This window comes from Wyeomyia smithii, chromosome 2 (genome assembly GCF_029784165.1).
Source record: "Wyeomyia smithii strain HCP4-BCI-WySm-NY-G18 chromosome 2, ASM2978416v1, whole genome shotgun sequence".
NCBI lineage: Eukaryota > Metazoa > Arthropoda > Insecta > Diptera > Culicidae > Wyeomyia > Wyeomyia smithii.
This window is the reverse complement of record NC_073695.1, coordinates 1,500,491-1,520,769: the sequence shown is the minus strand read 5'-3', so window position 1 is coordinate 1,520,769 and position 20,279 is coordinate 1,500,491. Positions and strand designations below refer to the sequence as shown.

The window sequence follows — 20,279 nt, the reverse complement described above, 5'->3', positions numbered from 1 at the left end:
AGAGATAGAGATAGAGATTAGAGATAGAGATAGAGATAGAGATAGAGATAGAGATAGAGATAGAGATAGAGATAGAGATAGAGATAGAGATAGAGATAGAGATAGAGATAGAGATAGAGATAGAGATAGAGATAGAGATAGAGATAGAGATAGAGATAGAGATAGAGATAGAGATAGAGATAGAGATAGAGATAGAGATAGAGATAGAGATAGAGATAGAGATAGAGATAGAGATAGAGATAGAGATAGAGATAGAGATAGAGATAGAGATAGAGATAGAGATAGAGATAGAGATAGAGATAGAGATAGAGATAGAGATAGAGATAGAGATAGAGAGATAGAGATAGAGATAGAGATAGAGATAGAGATAGAGATAGAGATAGAGATAGAGATAGAGATAGAGATAGAGATAGAGATAGAGATAGAGATAGAGATAGAGATAGAGATAGAGATAGAGATAGAGATAGAGAAAGAGAAAGAGAAAGAGAAAGAGAAAGAGATAGAGATAGAGAGATAGAGATAGAGATAGAGATAGAGATAGAGATAGAGATAGAGATAGAGATAGAGATAGAGATAGAGATAGAGATAGAGATAGAGATAGAGATAGAGATAGAGATAGAGATAGAGATAGAGATAGAGATAGAGATAGAGATAGAGATAGAGATAGAGATAGAGATAGAGATAGAGATAGAGATAGAGATAGAGATAGAGATAGAGATAGAGATAGAGATAGAGATAGAGATAGAGATAGAGATAGAGATAGAGATAGAGATAGAGATAGAGATAGAGATAGAGATAGAGATAGAGATAGAGATAGAGATAGAGATAGAGATAGAGATAGAGATAGAGATAGAGATAGAGATAGAGATAGAGATAGAGATAGAGATAGAGATAGAGATAGAGATAGAGATAGAGATAGAGATAGAGATAGAGATAGAGATAGAGATAGAGATAGAGATAGAGATAGAGATAGAGATAGAGATAGAGATAGAGATAGAGATAGAGATAGAGATAGAGATAGAGATAGAGATAGAGATAGAGAGATAGAGATAGAGATAGAGATAGAGATAGAGATAGAGATAGAGATAGAGATAGAGATAGAGATAGAGATAGAGATAGAGATAGAGAAGAGAAGAGAAAGAGAAAGAGAAAGAGATAGAGATAGAGATAGAGATAGAGATAGAGATAGAGATAGAGATAGAGATAGAGATAGAGATAGAGATAGAGATAGAGATAAGATAGAGATAGAGATAGAGATAGGGATAGAGATAGAGATAGTGATAGAGATAGTGATAGAGATAGAGATAGAGATAGAGATAGAGATAGAGATAGAGATAGAGATAGAGATAGAGATAGTGATAGAGATAGTGATAGAGATAGAGATAGAGATAGAGATAGAGATAGAGATAGAGATAGAGAAAGAGAAAGAGAAAGAGAAAGAGAAAGAGAAAGAGAAAGAGAAAGAGAAAGAGAAAGAGATAGAGATAGAGATAGAGATAGAGATAGAGATAGAGATAGAGATAGAGATAGAGATAGAGATAGAGATAGAGATAGAGATAGAGATAGAGATAGAGATAGAGATAGAGATAGAGATAGAGATAGAGATAGAGATAGAGATAGAGATAAAGATAGAGATAGAGATAGAGATAGGGATAGAGATAGAGATAGTGATAGAGATAGTGATAGAGATAGAGATAGAGATAGAGATAGAGATAGAGATAGAGATAGAGATAGAGATAGAGATAGTGATAGAGATAGTGATAGAGATAGAGATAGAGATAGAGATAGAGATAGAGATAGTAGATATAGAGATAGAGATAGAGATAGAGAGAGAGAGAAAGAGAAGAAAAGAGAAAGGGAGAGTAAAAGGAGAGAGAAAGAGAAAAAAGAGAGAGAAATAGAAGAGAGTGTGAGAAGAGATAGACAGAGAGAGAAAGAGAGAGAAAGATAAGGAAAGAAAAGGAAAGAGAGATAGAAAGAAAAGGGAAAACATAGAGAAAGATACAGCGAGAGTAGAGAAAGAAGAGAGAGAGAAAGGGAGAGAAATAAGTGGAGCCCCGTTTTACGGTAATTAGCAAAAAACGCCCAGAAATAGAGAGAGAGAGCGAGAAAGAGTAAAAGAAAGAAATAGAAAGAAACAGAGAGCAAGAGAAAAAAGTAGGAGAAAAAGAAAGAAGGACAAAAAGAGAGATAAGAGAGAGAGAGAGAGAAGAGAATAAAAATGAGAGAGAAAAAAGAGGAAGAAACAGAGAAAGAGAAGAGAGAGGAGAGTGGGCGGAAAAGAAAAAAGAGAGAGAGAAAGAGATAAGAGAGAGAGAAGAGAGAAAAATGAGAGAAAAAAATGGGATTTTTTCTGATGGTTGAAAATAAAATAAAAATTTCAAATCATTCTGATGACGTTCTTATTTTATATTCAATTTTATCAATCTAGAAAAAGACTATTTTCCGTCGATTTTTTACCAATTTTTTAGACTTCAAAAATTTTTTAGGATTGCTGAGTTTCGTTATAATTTTCGAACATTTTTGATGATATTTCTTAGATCAATTTGTAAGTAACTAAGCGGTAAAAACTAAAAAACAATCAAGAAAGACAGTTTTTTAAGTAAAATTGCGTTTTACGGCAACTTAGGGGTGCCTATTAAATACTGAAAACATCGAGAGCGTCACGAAAATTGTTCACACTACTATTGAAATCAAAGCTGAAAACAAAACCAGTGTCAGTCTCAATCAAACTAATCAACCATTACCTTTCTTGTTGTTGTTTGCGCGCTCGAGTACACAACAATAGGCCATCCGGAAGGGTAACTCTCAGTAGCCACGTATAAAACCTTGCATGCACAAATTTTTTCAGTTTTTCATAGCGGCCGGACCATCATAGGAAACCGAAAGACCGCGCACTAGCGTAGATCATCTTACACAGCGTTAGATTCTGAATCGCCGGTCTATGTGGGATGCACTGTCATATAGGCATGTTGCTTCGTAAAATATAAAATTAACCGTCCTTTTCAGGACGACAACAGGTTTTCAATTAGTGGTGATTTTACTTTCAAGAAACGAGGTGCATAGGAGGAAAATACAACACCCGTGATTGGGTCGCACTCCTTTTACAAAACGAATAACGAACAAATTGTCATAAAATTGGCAGACCGTCATTTTCGTTCTAAACTTATCCGTTTGTAGTGCTGTAAATAAAATGGAGTTTTACATTGGTCCGCAATGTTAAGGCGAGTGGCAAACAGACAAATTTTAACTGCTTTACAATTAAATTATTTTGGGGTGCTAAGAAGCGCCATTGAGCACAATAGTCAAGAAACTGAATATATGGGGGAATTTGGATCTAGAGTTCGATAGCAATATTCTATAAAAAACAAATTCTTCAAAGTTGTTATATATTATAAAGCGCTCTTTGAAAAATTATCAAAAATGAGGTTGATCCTAATTTTAATATGTATCGAATAAATCCGTTTTTGACATAGGACTTCGTCTCACCGTGAGGGGTTTATTTTGAGATTTCTCTCGCATCTTGTGAAATATGATTTCACGTAATTGGCCTTTTCATCAATCATTCAACTGTTCCCGTGGAAATTATGGTCTCATTTTCATGCATGGAAGCAGCACAGGCAAATCCGATGTGAATTTGATCATGATCGTACGTTGATTCATTTCCGATCCATTTAAAATTCGAGTTTTTTTTAGAACAGTCAATTACTAAATTGACCTTTTTGAATATTTGGACATTCTTAAGGAAAACGATTTTTCTAGCAAAACCTTTTTCATGAATTGTACGTGAAATTCATCATTATATCAAGCACATCTACATGGGTGTATTTTCGGACTGTTCCGGTCGTGATACAACACCCTATGACTGCCGATACTTGGCAGGAAAAACTATCGAGGCTCGGTAAAAAAGGGCAGTAAAGTCAATCGTAGCAGGAAGCGTAAAAGTATAAAAATCTGTCATATACCACAGTAACAAAGTACTTTCCTTTCCGTCACAGTCGTTCGAGTTGCAGAGGTAAACTCGGTCGCTGGCGATAACGAATGTAGCCGGCGCCGTTAGGCGTCGTACACAAATTACGTAACGCATGAAGGGGGGGAGGGGGGTTAAGTCTGCTTTACTTATTGTTACATAGGGGGGAGGGGGAGTAGTTGAGATCGTTACGTAACTGTGAGTGATGTTTGCTCAAAATTGCAAGTTTGGGGGGGGGAGACAGGTTGTCCAGCGTTACGTAATTTTAGGGGGGGGGGAGTCATATCGAACGTTACTTATCGTTACATAGGGGGGGGGGTGAAGTCTAGGTTTTCAGCGTTACGTAATTTGTGTACGACGCCTTATCGATCTTTACAAAAAAAAAATAGAAGCTATTGAACAGTTGTACATTAAAGATGGTAATTTAATCCCAAATTAACCATTTTAATGTTTGATAACTCGAAATACTGCTGGAAGTTTTCTGTTAGTTTCCTGGCTTGATTTTTTTGTGATGTCAATTTTTCGTCTATTTGTAGTTTTTTTTTGTCGACTTTGTAGCGTTTGCAATAGTTTTTTAATGATTTTCGATAGTATTTTGGCTGCTTTTGTCAGTGAGTAAAAGAGCATGCGAGAGAGTGCGTAAATGATGTGTGTGAGTAGTAAGTGAGTGAAATAAAAAAAGGGCAGTGAGAAAGTGAGTGAAATAAAAAAGGGCAGAAGAAACTTGTGCTGAATGAAAGACGAAAGAAGAATAATAATTCTGCACACTCGCGTCGAGAACCCGACGCGACGTTTCAAACTTTTTCGAGAACGGAGTTCCATGACCCGGAAGGATCAGAGCAAGCGTCGTAGTGGAACATACAATTGGCTACTGAACTTCTAGGTAAAAAAGCAAAGCCTTGGTGCTACATTCCGATTCGGAACTCGACTTTTTGCCTTCGCAGCTGACTGTTAGTGTACAGGACAATTGCGGGGCTAGCCCTACGATCCTACTGACACTAACAGTCTCTCCCGAGCCGGGACTCGAACCTACGACGATTGGCTTGTTAGACCCACATCGTACCTCGAGACCAACTGAACTTCAAGGTATTGAGCGCAATAAAGGTTATCCCAGGACTCTCGCCGGGAGGTAGATTAATGGTACCGTGACAACAACGTGGATTCTATCACAAAGAATATCAACTCACCCAGTTGCCCCTAATTTCGCCTAATAGGAAAGTACTGGGAAATAATCAAGAGGAAAATTAAAAGACTAGAACGGTGACGCGGTATGCTGCACAGATGGCGATGAAATTGGAGCTAGCCACTTAGGTGGCCAAGGTGTATGTAATAAATGATGGCGCGAATTCCAGAGAAAGTTCGCGATTTCCTCCGATGACTGACGGAAAAAAATTCTTATATTTTTTCTGATTTTATAACAAAAAACCTTTATTTTGACTACCTAAAATATTTCCAAAAATCAAACAAAGAGATAGAACTTATTCATTTGTTCCGCAGTCTAAATGAAATGCCTTTAAACTCCTGTTAATTTAAACTATTTTTGATTGTTCTGTTTTTTGTGAAATTTTGCCAATGATTTTTTGATAATTTTTGGTTGCTCTAGGATAATTTCGAATGTAAAGGGAATAAATGTGCGAACCAGTGAATGAGTAAATAGGTAGGTACTGGAGGCACTCTATAGCATGGTTAACTAAACTGAAATATTATCGTCTCCTGTTGGAATTTGTAACCATGAAGTTCTGCTTTAACTTGTGTCGAAAGCGGTGCTGTGCGACTATTAAGACAAACATAAGAGGCTGAAACTTGCTTGAGAAGGATATTTTATCTATTCGATGGCACCAAAAACACTGATAAAGAATACTCCTTTGCCGTTTGCTTAACTTTACATAACGCAATTTGATTACCTGCGGCGACATTTGAAGTGTGCATTTATCGAAATTAGCATTGGCCGATATCGTATCGATACTCTCGGTTTCGATACCTCGAGGCCTAAATATCGTTATTTTATCGATGCAGACGACTTCGATATCAAGCTGGATCGATACTTTCGCCTTGATATTTTTTTAATACTGAAGGGAAACTATAAAATCGCTAAATATTGTTGATTGCTACAAATTGTCTAACGCAAAATCCTTGAAGAAGTGCGCGGATACGACCTATCGCGTTAATGTCTTCTACATACAGTACAAAAGTTTTATTTGCGCTCTTTTTGTTTGAATATACCCGCGCATTTCTATCACGATCATTATTTGTTACTCCAGCGGTTCTCAACCTTTTTTTGTCCGCGTACCCCTTGGCGACATTTCTCGTATCGATTGTACCCCCTGGCTTGGTACCCTTTCGCAGAGTGCGAGAGGGTAGTGGTAGGTCATGTTCTGGTTTTCTATTTTAGGTTTAAAATTGAACTATAGTTTGTTTGATTTCTACAGTCATGTTTTAAGAGCACGATTGAACAACAAATAAGGTATTACAAAGAAAAATTGCTTTTTCCGCCATTACTGATTTTTCTTTCGCGTACCCCCTGAAGGCTTTCGAGTACCCCTGGGGGTACGCGTACCCCAGGTTGAGAACCGCTGTGTTACTCTGAAGTGAGTTAGATATGACCCATTTTTGAAAAAAGTGGAGGTACCCTAATTTGAGTACTTTTACGGTTACTCACTTCTGAGTAAGGGCGTCATACGTCAAAAACTGATAAGAATCTACTCTGTTTATGCAAACCAGGAATTAACGAAAATGAGTACAAGTTACCCAGTTTGCCTAAATTTGGAGATTTGATGATTTCTGGTTTTTGTAAATCTGACTCAATAAATAAAATAAATTCAGAACAATCAAAATCATAGATTTATTTTTCATCGAAACATTATAAAAGTTTTAAATCATTCACGTGTCTTTATATAATGCGGCAACCAACCGGTTCACAGTTGCCCGTGAACTGTGGCTCATGTTTTTGTACAGTACGCACAGCAGAAAATCCTCAGGGGTGAGTAAACATCATGGATAATAACTCAAAACTGAGTAAACATGGTAATTATGAAAATTTGGGTAAATGTTACTCAATTATCCAGTACCCGATAACTCACTTTTTGACATTTTGCATAAGAATACCAAACTGAGTAGATCCTAAAAATTAGAGGTCAAATAAAGCAGCGTGTAAGGCTGTTTCTTGTCTCTTGCGAGAAAAATTCTCTCCCGCATTTCATAATACTATCTGTGCAGAGCAAAGTCAGAAGTGCCAAGTTTTTGAAAAAGGCCGACGATAAAGAATAAGAAGCCAGATTTTTCGTGCTGCCCTATATATCAAATTAGGCCGCAGACGCGCCTATGCTATTGCACTGATTTGTGTGTTCATTAGGACTATTGACCGCAGGGATACAAAATGTGCAAATTAGTCTTCAAAACGCAGATTTTTAGAGTCGGTGTGCAGATTTTTTATGGATGCAGATAATTACATTTTTCCATAGTTTCTGCAGATTTTTGTCAGAGACTCTATAATTGCGCAGACTTTCTCAACATCTGTGCAAATTTTTGCAGACTTCTGCCTGCGTGAACTAAGCAGATTTGTCAGTTTTTCGAGTAGTTGCATACATTTTTCAAAAACATCTGGCATCTCTGAAGGTAGAGTATCGATACAGCTGGTATCGATGCTCTGCCGTCAATGTCAGCCTGGTATCGATACGACCGAAAAAAATTTATCGATACCCAATTATCGATACCTTTACAAATTTTGGCTAATGCTAATCGAAATCATAATCTATAATAGGCTCTTTGCCGGCCACTCCGGTGCAATCATACAATCTCCCCAGCAATGTCAACCGTTCACACACAAACTCATTCACAACACCATTCCGATGTCGTAATTGATATTTTGCCAAACATGGAAGCACGAACTGGTGGCGGTATGATAACAGCCTCGTCAGGCAAGGGTGAGACATCGAGTGAGACACTACTGACTGACCCGGTGAACACGAGAAACAAGGTCGGCAAGTTGTGCTGTTGCCTGCCGCCAGTGCCGAAGCAGGTTGACGCCAGATAAAAGGGGAAATAATTAGCAACGGTTAAGGGCAGCTTCTTAACCTTTTTGGCAGGAAAGGTACTTGAGGAAATCACTGGTTTTACGAGTTCAGATCAAGGCAGCTCTAGTGAGTGGCTCATTCGTGGGTGGGAAAATTATAAATAGAAGAAAGTAAAAAAAAATAACGAGCCAACTATTTACTCCATATAGCTCATCATCGTCATCATCATCACTAATAACAGCAACAGGCAGGGCTTCGCTTCTTTCCTTTCATTTTTCGTCAAGCCGAAATCGAAAGGTGCAAACTGTGCATGCAACCTGTCTTGCGGGTACCATAATCATCCGGTACGGCCCCAGTTCGTTTTTACTGATGATGTGGGTCGGCTGTCGAAGGAATCACCAGCAGACTAATTTCCTTTCTCACCTCTTTGGCCCTATCCCGCGTGTGTAGCATGTAATAAGATGAAAAGCTTATTTAATTACTACTACTACTGTTGTCACTCCACGTGTTTTCATGTGCAGGCAGTGATGCGAGACTTTAAAACCGGTCTCGTGGTAACTCGTTAATCCGCTATCTGATCGCCATTCGGCGGCGGCATGAACCTGAAATTTCGAATCTACGATGACACCATCATAACTTGTTTTATGGTTGCAAATGACCGTTTTGCCGGTGCCAAATCAGCCGAAAGATAGTGTCAAACTGTCTTCTCTTTGAGCAGTTGAAGGATTATATAATGTTATGTTATCAATTTAAAATCATTTAAAAAATATGCACTTGTGACGATTTTTATTAAATTTGTTTCCTGTAACCTTCCATCCGTAAACTTCGATAGTAAAAATTTGATTATCTTTCGTACGGTTCCGTTGATGCAATGTCATATAAAAATCACCCAATTTTACAACCCCCGTTAAGTTTATGATTCCTCGTAAAAGGTCGATTGACTTTGGTTACGCACTTACCGAAAACAACCTGGATCAGGTGTGCCATCAAATAGGCCCCGATGGCTGTTGCCAGATACCAGGAGGCAAAGCTACACCAGGTAATTTCCACGATCATTTTTTATGCTTTTTGCTGTGCTGATTTTCTTAAAGCTTTTCCTATTTTCACTCTTCCACTACTGTTCGGCTTTTCCGGTACACGAAACACTCGCACTTATGCTGGACGCTTATGGCACTCTATTCGACACGAAAGAAACTTAGGTTTAAGGGCCTGATTAGAAAACTTCGAGTAGCGTTTTTCGCACGTTTCACCACCCGGTAAGGGGTTTCCTTTTATTCGAAGGATCTGCTGTATAAAATTGTTACCTCTGGCACGTGTTAGCGTGCAGGTGGCCTCTTCTGTGTCAACGTATTTTATAAAGCGTGAGATAAAAAAATCACAGGAAGGTTGTATGCAAAGCCACGACCGCAAGGTTGAAGTAGAATACTTATACAAGAAAGATAACCCGGCTGTTTGCGTGTCAGTCATTTTTTCTAGTAAATAAACGTTTACCGTTCATTGGCAGTTTTGTAGTTTCTTTTTGTTTGATATTTTGAATGAAGTTCATTGAAAATTTTTAAATTTTGTGCAAATGAGAAACTGAAAAGCTGCCGAATTGTAATATGCACATTTAATACGACATCATCAAACGGGAATGGAACAAAGGCTACGGTTATGCAGAACGCGAATGACGGCGCGATGCGATTCGCCTTACCGTGGTGAAATGTACAGCTCTTTTTAAGGCGAAGTAGAGCAATACGTTTCAACACATTTCGTCTTGCCGAATCGCATCGCGCCGTTATTTGCGTTCTGCATGACCGTAGCCAAACACTAAGCGACGCAAACACGTAATAATAGTCAGAGTATGCATGTAGATGAAGATAATTAACTTTGGATTATAGCGCAAAACGAGAAAATATTAACTCTTCAAATATTCATTTGTGTTCTTCAAATTTCAGTTGTTCAATCTAATATCCGATGAAATGTCTGTTTATTATCTGATGAAGCTCTTATATAGGCCAAATGATGCATTTCCAATTTACTAGGTCCATAACTCTGCCGACCGTGCTTGAGAAAGCAATCGTATAACGACCAATCAGAGGACGAATTTTGTGTTTTGACAAGGCTTAAGAATTTTCAATAGTACAATAGTTCGAATAATAAAATTGCAATTTCATGCATTTGGTAGGAATCTTAGAAGATTTTCTAATCGATTGCTGCAAAAACGAAGGAAATCCATTGAAAACTAACCGATTTATTAGCATTTGAAATTGGACATATTTCTCACTTTTTTCAGGTTTAGATTTTCATTTCACATCCCTATGTAGCCGAACTTCCTGAGAGAAGTATTCTACTTCAAAAAATCGATAGGATACTGATTTTGGATCCTATAAAAATTGTGGCACTTATTTTTTTATGTTCAAAACGCCAATTGAGATTTAATTTTTTTTAAATCACCAGCATGGAAAATAACTTTGCCAGAGGATTTTTGACATGGTAAAAAAATCAAAAATGATCGAAAATGAACCATTTTATATGTGACTTTGAATAATGCATTATTGAGTTAGGATTTGAAATATGCGATTGGGGTTTGGTTTTAAACTTTGTGTAATTTTCATTATTTAGAGTTTAGTAGTTGGAATTAGCAAGGAATTAGAAACGACATTGATGAATAATTGAAAAATGTCCAAGATACTGGCATTCCAGAGTTCCTAGATTTAGATTTTTCTGGATTTTTCTGACAAAATAAAAGTAACATGCATTTTGGTGTTGAGGTTAAGATTTACGATATAGAAGTTTGAATTCTGAACTTGGAATCAATGATTTAGGTTCAGCGGTTCTAAATTTGTGAATTGAAATTTGGGTTACAGCAAGGCCCGAATTTGAGAGGGCAAAGGGGGCAAATGCCTCGGGCCCCTCGACTCGATGGCCCCCCTAATCCTATGCCAGAGAAAATAGACGGGAAGCCAATGAGATGACCCTTTTTTTGCTCATCACTTTCCATTTCACAATAACCCAATGTTTTAAAAAAGAGGGCCCACCGACGAATATCTGCCCCGGGTCCCCTATCACCCAAATCCGGCCCTGGTTACAGCCTCATCTTGAGAGAACTTTCATAATATAAATTGGCAGTAATGATTCAAGGTTATAAATTCACGAATTAAGAGCTTTTGGATCTACAATCATTCAATTTTTGAACACTACAATATGCTGATAATTTATGAGCATTCAGGGTGTGCGATTCCGGAATTTCATTGCCGAGGTTTGTTTTTTGAATTCTGGATGTTGGGCTTTGAATTGTGGAAAACGTAGATTTTAATCAATGATTCAAACACTAACTCAGAAATCCGTATCAGATCTAAAATGTTGAGTATCAAGCCTAAAAATCTATAGAAATACAAAGCAGAAGCCATTGACGGATATGAATTAAGTATTTGAACGTTCGTGTTTAGGATTTGAGGTCAAAATGACGGACTACGAAACTAGGAATCACATCATATCACAACAGGGAAATAGCTGACCCGACATACGTCGTCCCGGCCCTTTTTTTCTATTTAATTAATTTTAAACATTGAAAGCATGGGAACTCTCCAGTGATTCCACATACATTATTAGTATTTAGTATTTTGTTACGCCGCATGAAAACCGCGTAAATTCCAAAATTCACGTAAAAACCCGCATGAAATTCCGAAATTCGCGTAAAAAAAACTAAAAGGTTTTTAATAATTTCTGCTACATACTTTCGAAAAAGAATCAATAGCAGTGATATTTCCGCATGCGATATTCGCCCATTTTTGGCTACTTTAAAGACACCGGAAGACGGCATGTTAGAATTCAAAATGGAGTTTTGGGTAGATTAAAGGTATTCAGTCATCAAAATGGTCCTGGGGTCGATTTTCGGCTTCTGTGCATCATCTTGATCATTTCGAACTGTTTTCCGGAAAAATTAGTTGAAATATGTGTGGGACCCCATCTCTCCGTACCAGAGTAGGAAGTGGGGCCAAAGCATCATAGAATCCTCTTAAATCCTCCTCCCCTTAGGGAACATACATAAATGACGTAGCATTTGAGAGGGAGGGAGGGTTTGCAGTTTTGTGATGAAATGTGACGAGGGGGAGGGTGGGGGTTCAAGCCAATCTACGTAGCAAACATGAAACTAAGAAAAAAATTTGGATTTTTTCTAATTGTTCTTTTTTATCACTGTTTTGTCTGCTTAGGGTCATTTTTATTCCTTCTTTGTCTTTTCTTGTTCATTAATGACTCAAGGTATGTTTTGGATAATAAAATTTGCCAAAAAAATTAGGGGGGGGGGGGGTGTCGTTATAAGCTACGTAATTACCTAGAGGGGGGTCATGACTTTGTGACGAAATGTTACGATGGGAGAGGAGGGGGTCAAAAAAACCGAAAAAACCTACGTCATTAATGGATGTTCCCTTATCCTCTAAAATCCTCACATTTCAAATTTAGTTCTATTTGCTTAGTTGGTTCTAAAGTTATGTAGAAATTTGTGCTTCATTTGTATGGGAGCCCTCTCTTTCTGAATAGGGAGGGATGTCCAACCACCATAAAAAATTGCTGCTTCCACATGCTGAATTTGGCTCCATTTACTTGACTAGTAGGGTGGCAAATCAAAACGAATTTTCGAATTTCATTCAGAAGTTGTGCTCAGAAGGTTTGTCTTCTCGAAAAAAGCCTCCATTAAAAATTTCAGCACAATCTGACTACAAGAGCGCGTGCCTCAAAGCGGTCAAAGTTTCACGAAAAATATCGATGAAAAAAAGCACAGGTAGTAATACATGAAATTGCCAAATTTAAAAAAAAATGATGCCAAATGTCTTAGAAATGCATGAAACGGTGAGATCTGGTTTTATCTCAAAAAAATTTTTTTCGAAAAATTCGACTTTCTGGGGCTTTGAAAATTTTTGAGATTGGCGCTAACGGAATGTATGACAAAAAAATTTGACCTTCGAATTCCGCTTCGAAGTAGGGCTCAAAAGTTTCGTCTTCTCGGAAAGAGTACCCATGCAAGATTTCAGGTCAATCGTATGTTAGGAACACGTTCCTCAAAGAGGTCGAATTTTACGAAAGATACCGAAGAGCACAGGTATCGAATTTTTTTTTTAATATAAATGTCTAGAAATGCATGAAACGTCGAGGTTATCTAGCAAAAAAAATCGAAAAAATTCGACTTTCTGGGACTTGGAGTTTTTTGGGATGAGGAATTTCAAAAAATATCGTGATTATTCTAATGACTACGCGATGTTTACACTTCAAAGAACCGCGTTCACTTTCTCGAAGGTATTCGGCATTGCTAAGAGAAATTGATATAGATACTTAGTTGCTTCGGGAGGTAGATGATTTTTGCGTGCGTCATTCGCAGACGCTCGCGGTGTTTGAATCATTCGTTAGTTTTTGTAATAAGCTGGCTTCGCGCGCAACATCGTGAGTTTCCGTCAATCACCACGGAGACATGATAACAAAAACCTCTCTTTTCGCCTCAGTCGTAGATATTTAGAAATAAACTCGATCTCGGTCTGATTGTCCATATCGTGATCAATCTAACAACTACGCAATATACACTTTCACTTGCCTTCGTAATGAGTTAACTTTGCGCGCAACATTGTTCGATTCGTCGCTTACCACGGTGACCAAACGCTACCATTCCGTCGCGGTCGTGGAGATGTAGAGGTAAACTCGATCTCCGACAGCAACGACTGTGAAACCTCCTTCCTTACAATTTCTTTTTTTACCCTAGCGACCGTAAGGACGTGGCTGACGCCGTTATGGATCTATACAAAGCGGAAGCTACTGAAATTTTTGGGATAAGGAAATCTGGGACTTTAACCAGAAAGTCGACTTTTTTCGAGATAACACCAGACTTTTCATGCATTTCTAAGACATTTGCATCAAAAATTTTTTCTCGATATCGACAATTTCAGGTACACTGGGGTCTTTTTTACGCGGGTTATTTTTATGCGGTTTTTATATACGTGGCTTTTTCATACGATTTTTTACAAAACGATGATTATTTTCACGCGATTTTTAAGCCTGTTCGTTCCTCTTGAAGGACGCTGTAGGCTGTTTCAAGAACAGCAGCCTTCCTGAGGTAAAAATACCAGACTGCAAGCAATTGCAATCATTATCACTCGTAGTGGGTAAAACGCCTACACAAGTCACATTTGCCGGATCTGCGTTGCCCAGCTATGTCCTGATCCACCGGGTTCAACCGCCTGTGCTGCTGTATGTTTCTTGAGTAATTTACTGCGTTCACTAACTTTTTTCACATTAGAACTGCTTTTGGAAGACTTTTAATGCTTTTCAAGATCAAACATAAAAAATATCTCTTGATCTCAATTTAAACTTTATATACGGGTTTTTTTTTGAATATGTGATTTTTCATATTGAAGTAAATATAATTTGAAAAGATGACAAAAACTGTGATAGTTTTATATAACTTGCATGTAGAAGCACAGATTTATTTTTTTTGTATTTATTCCTAGAACTAGAAAAAATACCTTTAATTTGATCCAAAAAGATCGAAAATTTGACAACTGGTTCAGAAGTTATGAATTTTTGAATATGAAAACATCGAATAGAGCCGTTTTTTGTGGTTATTCTATCTCGAAACTGATCACCCAAAGTGCTTCTATTGTACTCAAAATTGCATATGGATCTTTGGCGAAAATAATCAAACCCGTATTTTTTCGTTGGGTTATTAGGATGACCAGCTCCGAAATAGGGTGACCACAAAAAACGGCTTTATTCGATGTATTTTATTTTCAAGAATTTATAGCTTTTGAATCAGTTGATCAACCTTTGATCACTTTGGATCAAATCAAAAGTAATTTTTTTAGTTTGAATAAAATAATACAAAAAAAATCTATCTTTTTTTACATGCAAAATAGAGGAAGCGTACCAGTTATGGCAATACCTAAAAAATGCACCAGTTGTGGCATGAACCAGTTATGGCCTATGGAGTTTAAATGGGGTAGTGCCATAACTGGTACCATTACGTTTATGCGATGTAACCATAACTGGTGCACTTGCCATGTTTGGTTCACCTACCCTAGATAAAATATTTATAAATTTTGTAATGTTTTCAAATTAAATTTAATCAAATATAAAATATAACACATTTTCAAACATTTCACCATATAGAAAGTCAAATATGCCATTAAATTGAGACCAAGCGACATTTTCAAAGTTTGCCCCTAAAAGAACGACGAACATATGAAAAGGGCATTTTCTGGTGAAAAATATCAATAGCTTTGAGTATAATTGAGATATTTACAATATCACCATTGCGAATTGTCTTTCCTAAAAATCCCTTAAAGTAGTTCAGAAACAATTTTATTGTGGAAATTCAAATAAAAAAGTTATAGCAGAAAATATGTTTTTTCAATCTAAGTTGATTATTTTTATAGATATAGAAAAACTTTTTTTGCATAAGTCTCTAAAGACTTTACACACTTCCGAGCTTACTAGGGGCACAAAAATTAATAGAAATAGTAAAAATCTATAATCTTTTCGCTTTTGTCGACCAGTGTTATAGTCCTACAATTTAGAAGCATGGTTGGATTACGATTGTAACTTAAAATATGTATAAATTATTTTGCATTTCAGGTCCCTAAATCTCGAATTAAAATTGACGATTAATAATTCTAGATTCAGGATTGATGATTCTCAACCCAACTTTTCAGAAGAAGAAGAAATAATAAATTTAAAAAGTGCTGAATGTTGGCTTGAAATTTTAGATTTAAAATTTCCTTATATGCGGCTTCTTATTATTAATTTATATTGATCCAGCATTTTTGGATTAAGATTTTAGCTATCCAGAGAATAGAGATAAAATATCAGATCTAAAATTATTTATCAAAACTTGTATAAGGGGCTACGGATTTCAGATTGAGTGTTTGAACTATGGATTTTGCCATTGAATTCAGGATTTATGTACAATCATTACCTTAGCATCACTAACAGAGAAAGAGACGGACGTTTTTCATTATCCGAAAAAAAAAAACAAAATGAAAGCCAAATCGAAGTTGACCAAACATTGAAATGAAATATAGAGAACGCTGAGTCAGTTTACAATCAAAATAAAGTATTCAGATAAGTTCAATGGAAATAAACTTAAGACAAATTGGCATCAAGTTGTAAAGTAAATAATACGAATTTAAACTGAGTTGAATTGAGTTCAATATAGTTTAGAACAATGATTTACGAATGTTCCACTCTCAGTGAGTTGATGCTAAAGACAAAATAAGTATTCGATTATCAAATTCCGAAGAATTTGATAAAAATTCAAATTAAATTTAAATTTAAATCAAAGTTAGAATCTAGATGTCCTTGAACAAGCCAATTTGCGGAAACTACAGTGAAATAATTAGACAATTAATTGGAATAAAGTCGATAGAACAGTTAAATAAAACTGAATTGTTTCCGTAAATTAGCTTCATTTCGTTTCCACTTCCCACTCGATATTATCTAAATGTTCGCTATCCGTGATGCTTAAGCTTTGAATTGGAAATAAAATCAAGGCCGGCACGCAACTAGGTAGCAAAAATTAACGCCACCTCTAGGCATTGATAACCGTTTCAATATTTTTTTCTGGTTCGCTGCACTGTCTAAGTCACATATTTACTATCGATTCCAGATTGTTTTGGCATCATTCCAAAGAACCACAATTAAAAAATGTTGCGCGATAAACATGCGAGGAACTAGCCTCTACCAGATTCGAAATGTGCACACTCAGCACATCATATGAACAAAATCGCTTTTTTTAAACGAGGCAATTATCGCCTATTTCTGTGTTGTCAAAAGTCGAAACTTAAAAGGAATTTTATCTTGGTTGAAATTTTTCACACTGATAAGCTCCGTAATTGTTCTACTAGAAACGCCGCAGGTGCTTCATTTTCAATAACAATCGGTTCTACTATTAACACTCCAAATAAAAACACATTTTCACAGTTCGGAGCAGTGCTTATCGATTAAATATTTAACCGGTATCGCTTGCTTTGACACAATGCTGTTCTTGAGATAAAATCTTCCGCGTGCCTCTTCGCGAATGCTGTCCCATTGAACAATTAGCCGATTCGCATGAACTTAAAACATTGAACATTTGCCACTGACCGAATCCTGCTGCGTTAATTGCCCCGTTGTTTAATGAGACAATCAAGAGAGACGACGACGTTGTTGTGTGAATTTTTTTTTTCCACTATCACAGATCCAGTGAGACGAGAGCTTTCTGAGCCTGAAACCGTTCGCGCACCATTTAGAACTGACGAACCGCGAGCTGCGTCCGACCTTCCGTAGCAGTTGTCGACGCGTCGTAGTTCAGTGGAAAAGCTTTTTGCTTGATTATGAGGCTCAGCCGAGCCGAGATACGAGAAGCCTTCGTTCCTTCCACCACCACCTTCGATGCAGGCGGGTGCGAACGAACGAGCTGCAAAATAGAGGAGCGAAAAAAAAAATACCCCCAACGTTGGTGCGCCACCTGGAAGGGTTGAAGCGGGTGGTAGCCTGTGGCTGCACCATTCAAAGGTAAATAAGCGTATAACCAACAATTGTAACGCGGGCCGATGTTTGTAGACTGTCGGATCGACCGACAGACAACACGTGTTTCAGTGAATACCTGTTGCATGCTATCGTTTGTCCATTTGGTGACAAACGCATCTGTTACGTGGTTTACGTTGATTGTTTTTCGGGCAGGGCTGACCTGCCACCTCCCTATAACCTCCCGAAAACATGCAGATTTATAGAATAACATTTCGCTGAAATTGTGTGTGGGTTAATAAGCCTGAATCCTTTTAGTAGATGATGATGTATGTGATATTGATTCGTCATCCAATTTGCCGGTACAGCAACTAGTTAGCAGTGTTAATCTTCGTATACATAATTGAAACGTATTTTATATTCACCGTGCAGTGTGAAGTTTTCTTTTTTTTTTTTCAGTTATACCCCGAGTTTAATTACACAATGATTATTTCGCGTTTTTACTTAAGTGAGATAGAGAAAAAAGTAACTAACGAATGAATAAAAAAAACCAGTATGGTTCCGTGATTCGGCTAGAACCGGCATCTAATGGGGATGAGCGGGGTCAAGTTATCCAGCTCTTTATTATTGCCATTTTACTTCTCGAGGGATTTTGCGTGTCTGCGTATTTCCGCCTCGCGAGTGGTGATGTCATTATCGTCTGTTATCAGCAACGCAAGAAATCCCCCAATCACGGCGACAGCAGCAGAATCTATTTTAATAATTTTGTCGTGTAAGCCTGGGATTATTGATATTATAGATAATGATTTTTCTCAGCCAGATAGATAAGGTTGGCACGACACCTGCCGTACGTAATTATTTGATTTTTTTTCTCTTGGAATGTTTTTTGATTTTCTATTCAGACAATTTTTTTCTATACAATACATTTTATTATTTACGTCTTTTTTCACTATATTTGGGTACGTTCTGTACAAAATCAAATGAGCCTGTAACGTTTTGGGTTGGCTGAATAGAAGTTTTCAAATGCTAATAGTTCTCATGCAACTATCTTGAATTCAATGACTAATATTTCGTTAGATAGCCGAAATATACAAGATTCTATAAATATGATAATTATCACCACCAGTTTCTTGTTTCATAGTGAAGATTAAGAAGAAGCTTTTAAGTCAAATATCCACATACATTTTTCATACTCATTTCTATAATGCAGACATCAAAATGGTAGACGAAATGATTTCACGCGTTTGGTTCGGTCAACCTTTTAATGATATAATGTAAGCATTATACCAGATATCAACATTGAATATTTCTACAAAGTTGAATAAAATTTATTTAATGCATCTTAATCAAACGGAGAAGATTTTGTTATTTTTGAGCAACATTTTGTTACTTTTTTGTCTTATGAGTATGACCGCGCATTAGACTCAAAAAGTTATAACCAGCGTTGCCATTGTGCCAGATAAATCAGGATTTTGCCAGATTTCTGTTTGCGAGCCAGACAAACCTATAAGCCTCAGAATTGCCAGATATTTGTAAATGAGCCAGATATTTGCCAGATTTCATTCGCGTCGTCTCGCAAAAAGGTCATTACTGCGAGATTGGCCGTGCCTGGCCTTTACCTACCTACACCCGGTGAGAGCAAAAAAAAAGGTCATCACTTTTCAATTCTGCCAGGAATTTTATCCAAAAATGTGTGACAGATTTTTGCCAGACTTTTTATTTTCGGTTTGCCAGATTTTATTCAAAACTTAGTGGCAACGCTGGTTATAACCAAAAAGTAACAAAATACCTATATGACGGCTACACGTTTGTATGAGTTTCTGCAGGAGAACATACAACCAAGAGCCATTCGCTGCATTTGTATTGAAGCAACGATCAAGTTCATTTCTTTTCCCTTCATTCACGCTAGTTACATTTCACCGGTCAGCCTCATATGTTGAATTAGAAACAGTACTGTTTACTTGGAAATGAAAAGGTGTAATACCGTGTAACCAGAGTTGCCGGGGATGCGAATGGGGGTTTTCTAGATGGGCATGGGAATTTTGTATTATCAAACAGGTCCAAATGAGTTTCCTTGAAGCGACGAGCATGTATTTCCAACAAGGCTTGCAGCCGTTCTCAGGAAAGCTAATGTTTGTTTGTTTTTCTAAATCGCAGTTTACAGATCGTGTCGTGATCTTAGGACACATATAAACTTATGAGTTGGATGATACTGAATAACGGAGAAAAAAACCATCAACGTTTGCACTTTTTGCAAAAACGTGATCGTAATTATTTTTATTTTTATAGCCGCAGTGTTTTCAGTTAAGTTCTTCCACTAGTTATTCTCCATGTTTTAGATGTTGGTATTTTGTGATTAATCCATTCAACAGTGAGAAACAAATTTTACTTTTCCCATTTTGGAATATAAAAATCAACTTTGTACGGCAAAGTTGTAGCACATTTTAAAGAACTTGCTTTATTGATAACATCATACTTCTATCTGCTTATTTAAATGAACTTTCGTGGGGTTTTCTATAATCATCTCTAAGAATCAATTGTTCTCAATTTTACTTTTTATTTTGATTTTCTACCATTTTTAAATATTGTTTGCTATAACGAAACAAAGAATTTCTTCGGAGGAAGTTTATTTTTATCTCACATATTCCTTGGATTACTTACGATTTTTACTTAAATAGTGCATCAGTTTACATTAATCACTTTTTACTCAAAAAATTGATTTTGGAGCCGTAGTATTATCAGCAAAGTTGTTTTATCAATCATTCTTCATTTCATGGAAGTTGCGAATTTGGGATTTTGCTACCTACAAGTGAGAAACGAATCTT

The 20,279-nt window shown here is 36.9% G+C and overlaps 1 protein-coding gene across 14 annotated transcripts in view; it reads right to left on the bottom strand.

The window, feature by feature from the left end:
• The window catches only part of LOC129725280 (mucin-17-like), a 147,156-nt gene that overhangs the window by 53,571 nt on the left and 73,306 nt on the right, over positions 1 to 20,279 (bottom strand). The window contains exons 1-2 of one of the 14 annotated variants that reach the window (XM_055680894.1): positions 17,092 to 17,243; positions 8,943 to 9,158 (exon numbers count right to left, since the gene is read on the bottom strand). The exons of 12 other annotated variants lie outside the window; for them this stretch is intronic. In XM_055680894.1, coding sequence (XP_055536869.1) covers positions 8,943 to 9,039 — 97 coding nt within the window. In that variant the 5' untranslated portion in view covers positions 9,040 to 9,158; positions 17,092 to 17,243. Of the gene's footprint in view, positions 1 to 8,942; positions 9,178 to 17,091; positions 17,244 to 20,279 lie in introns of those variants that run through there. One more of the 14 variants, XM_055680895.1, reaches the window with a different exon arrangement.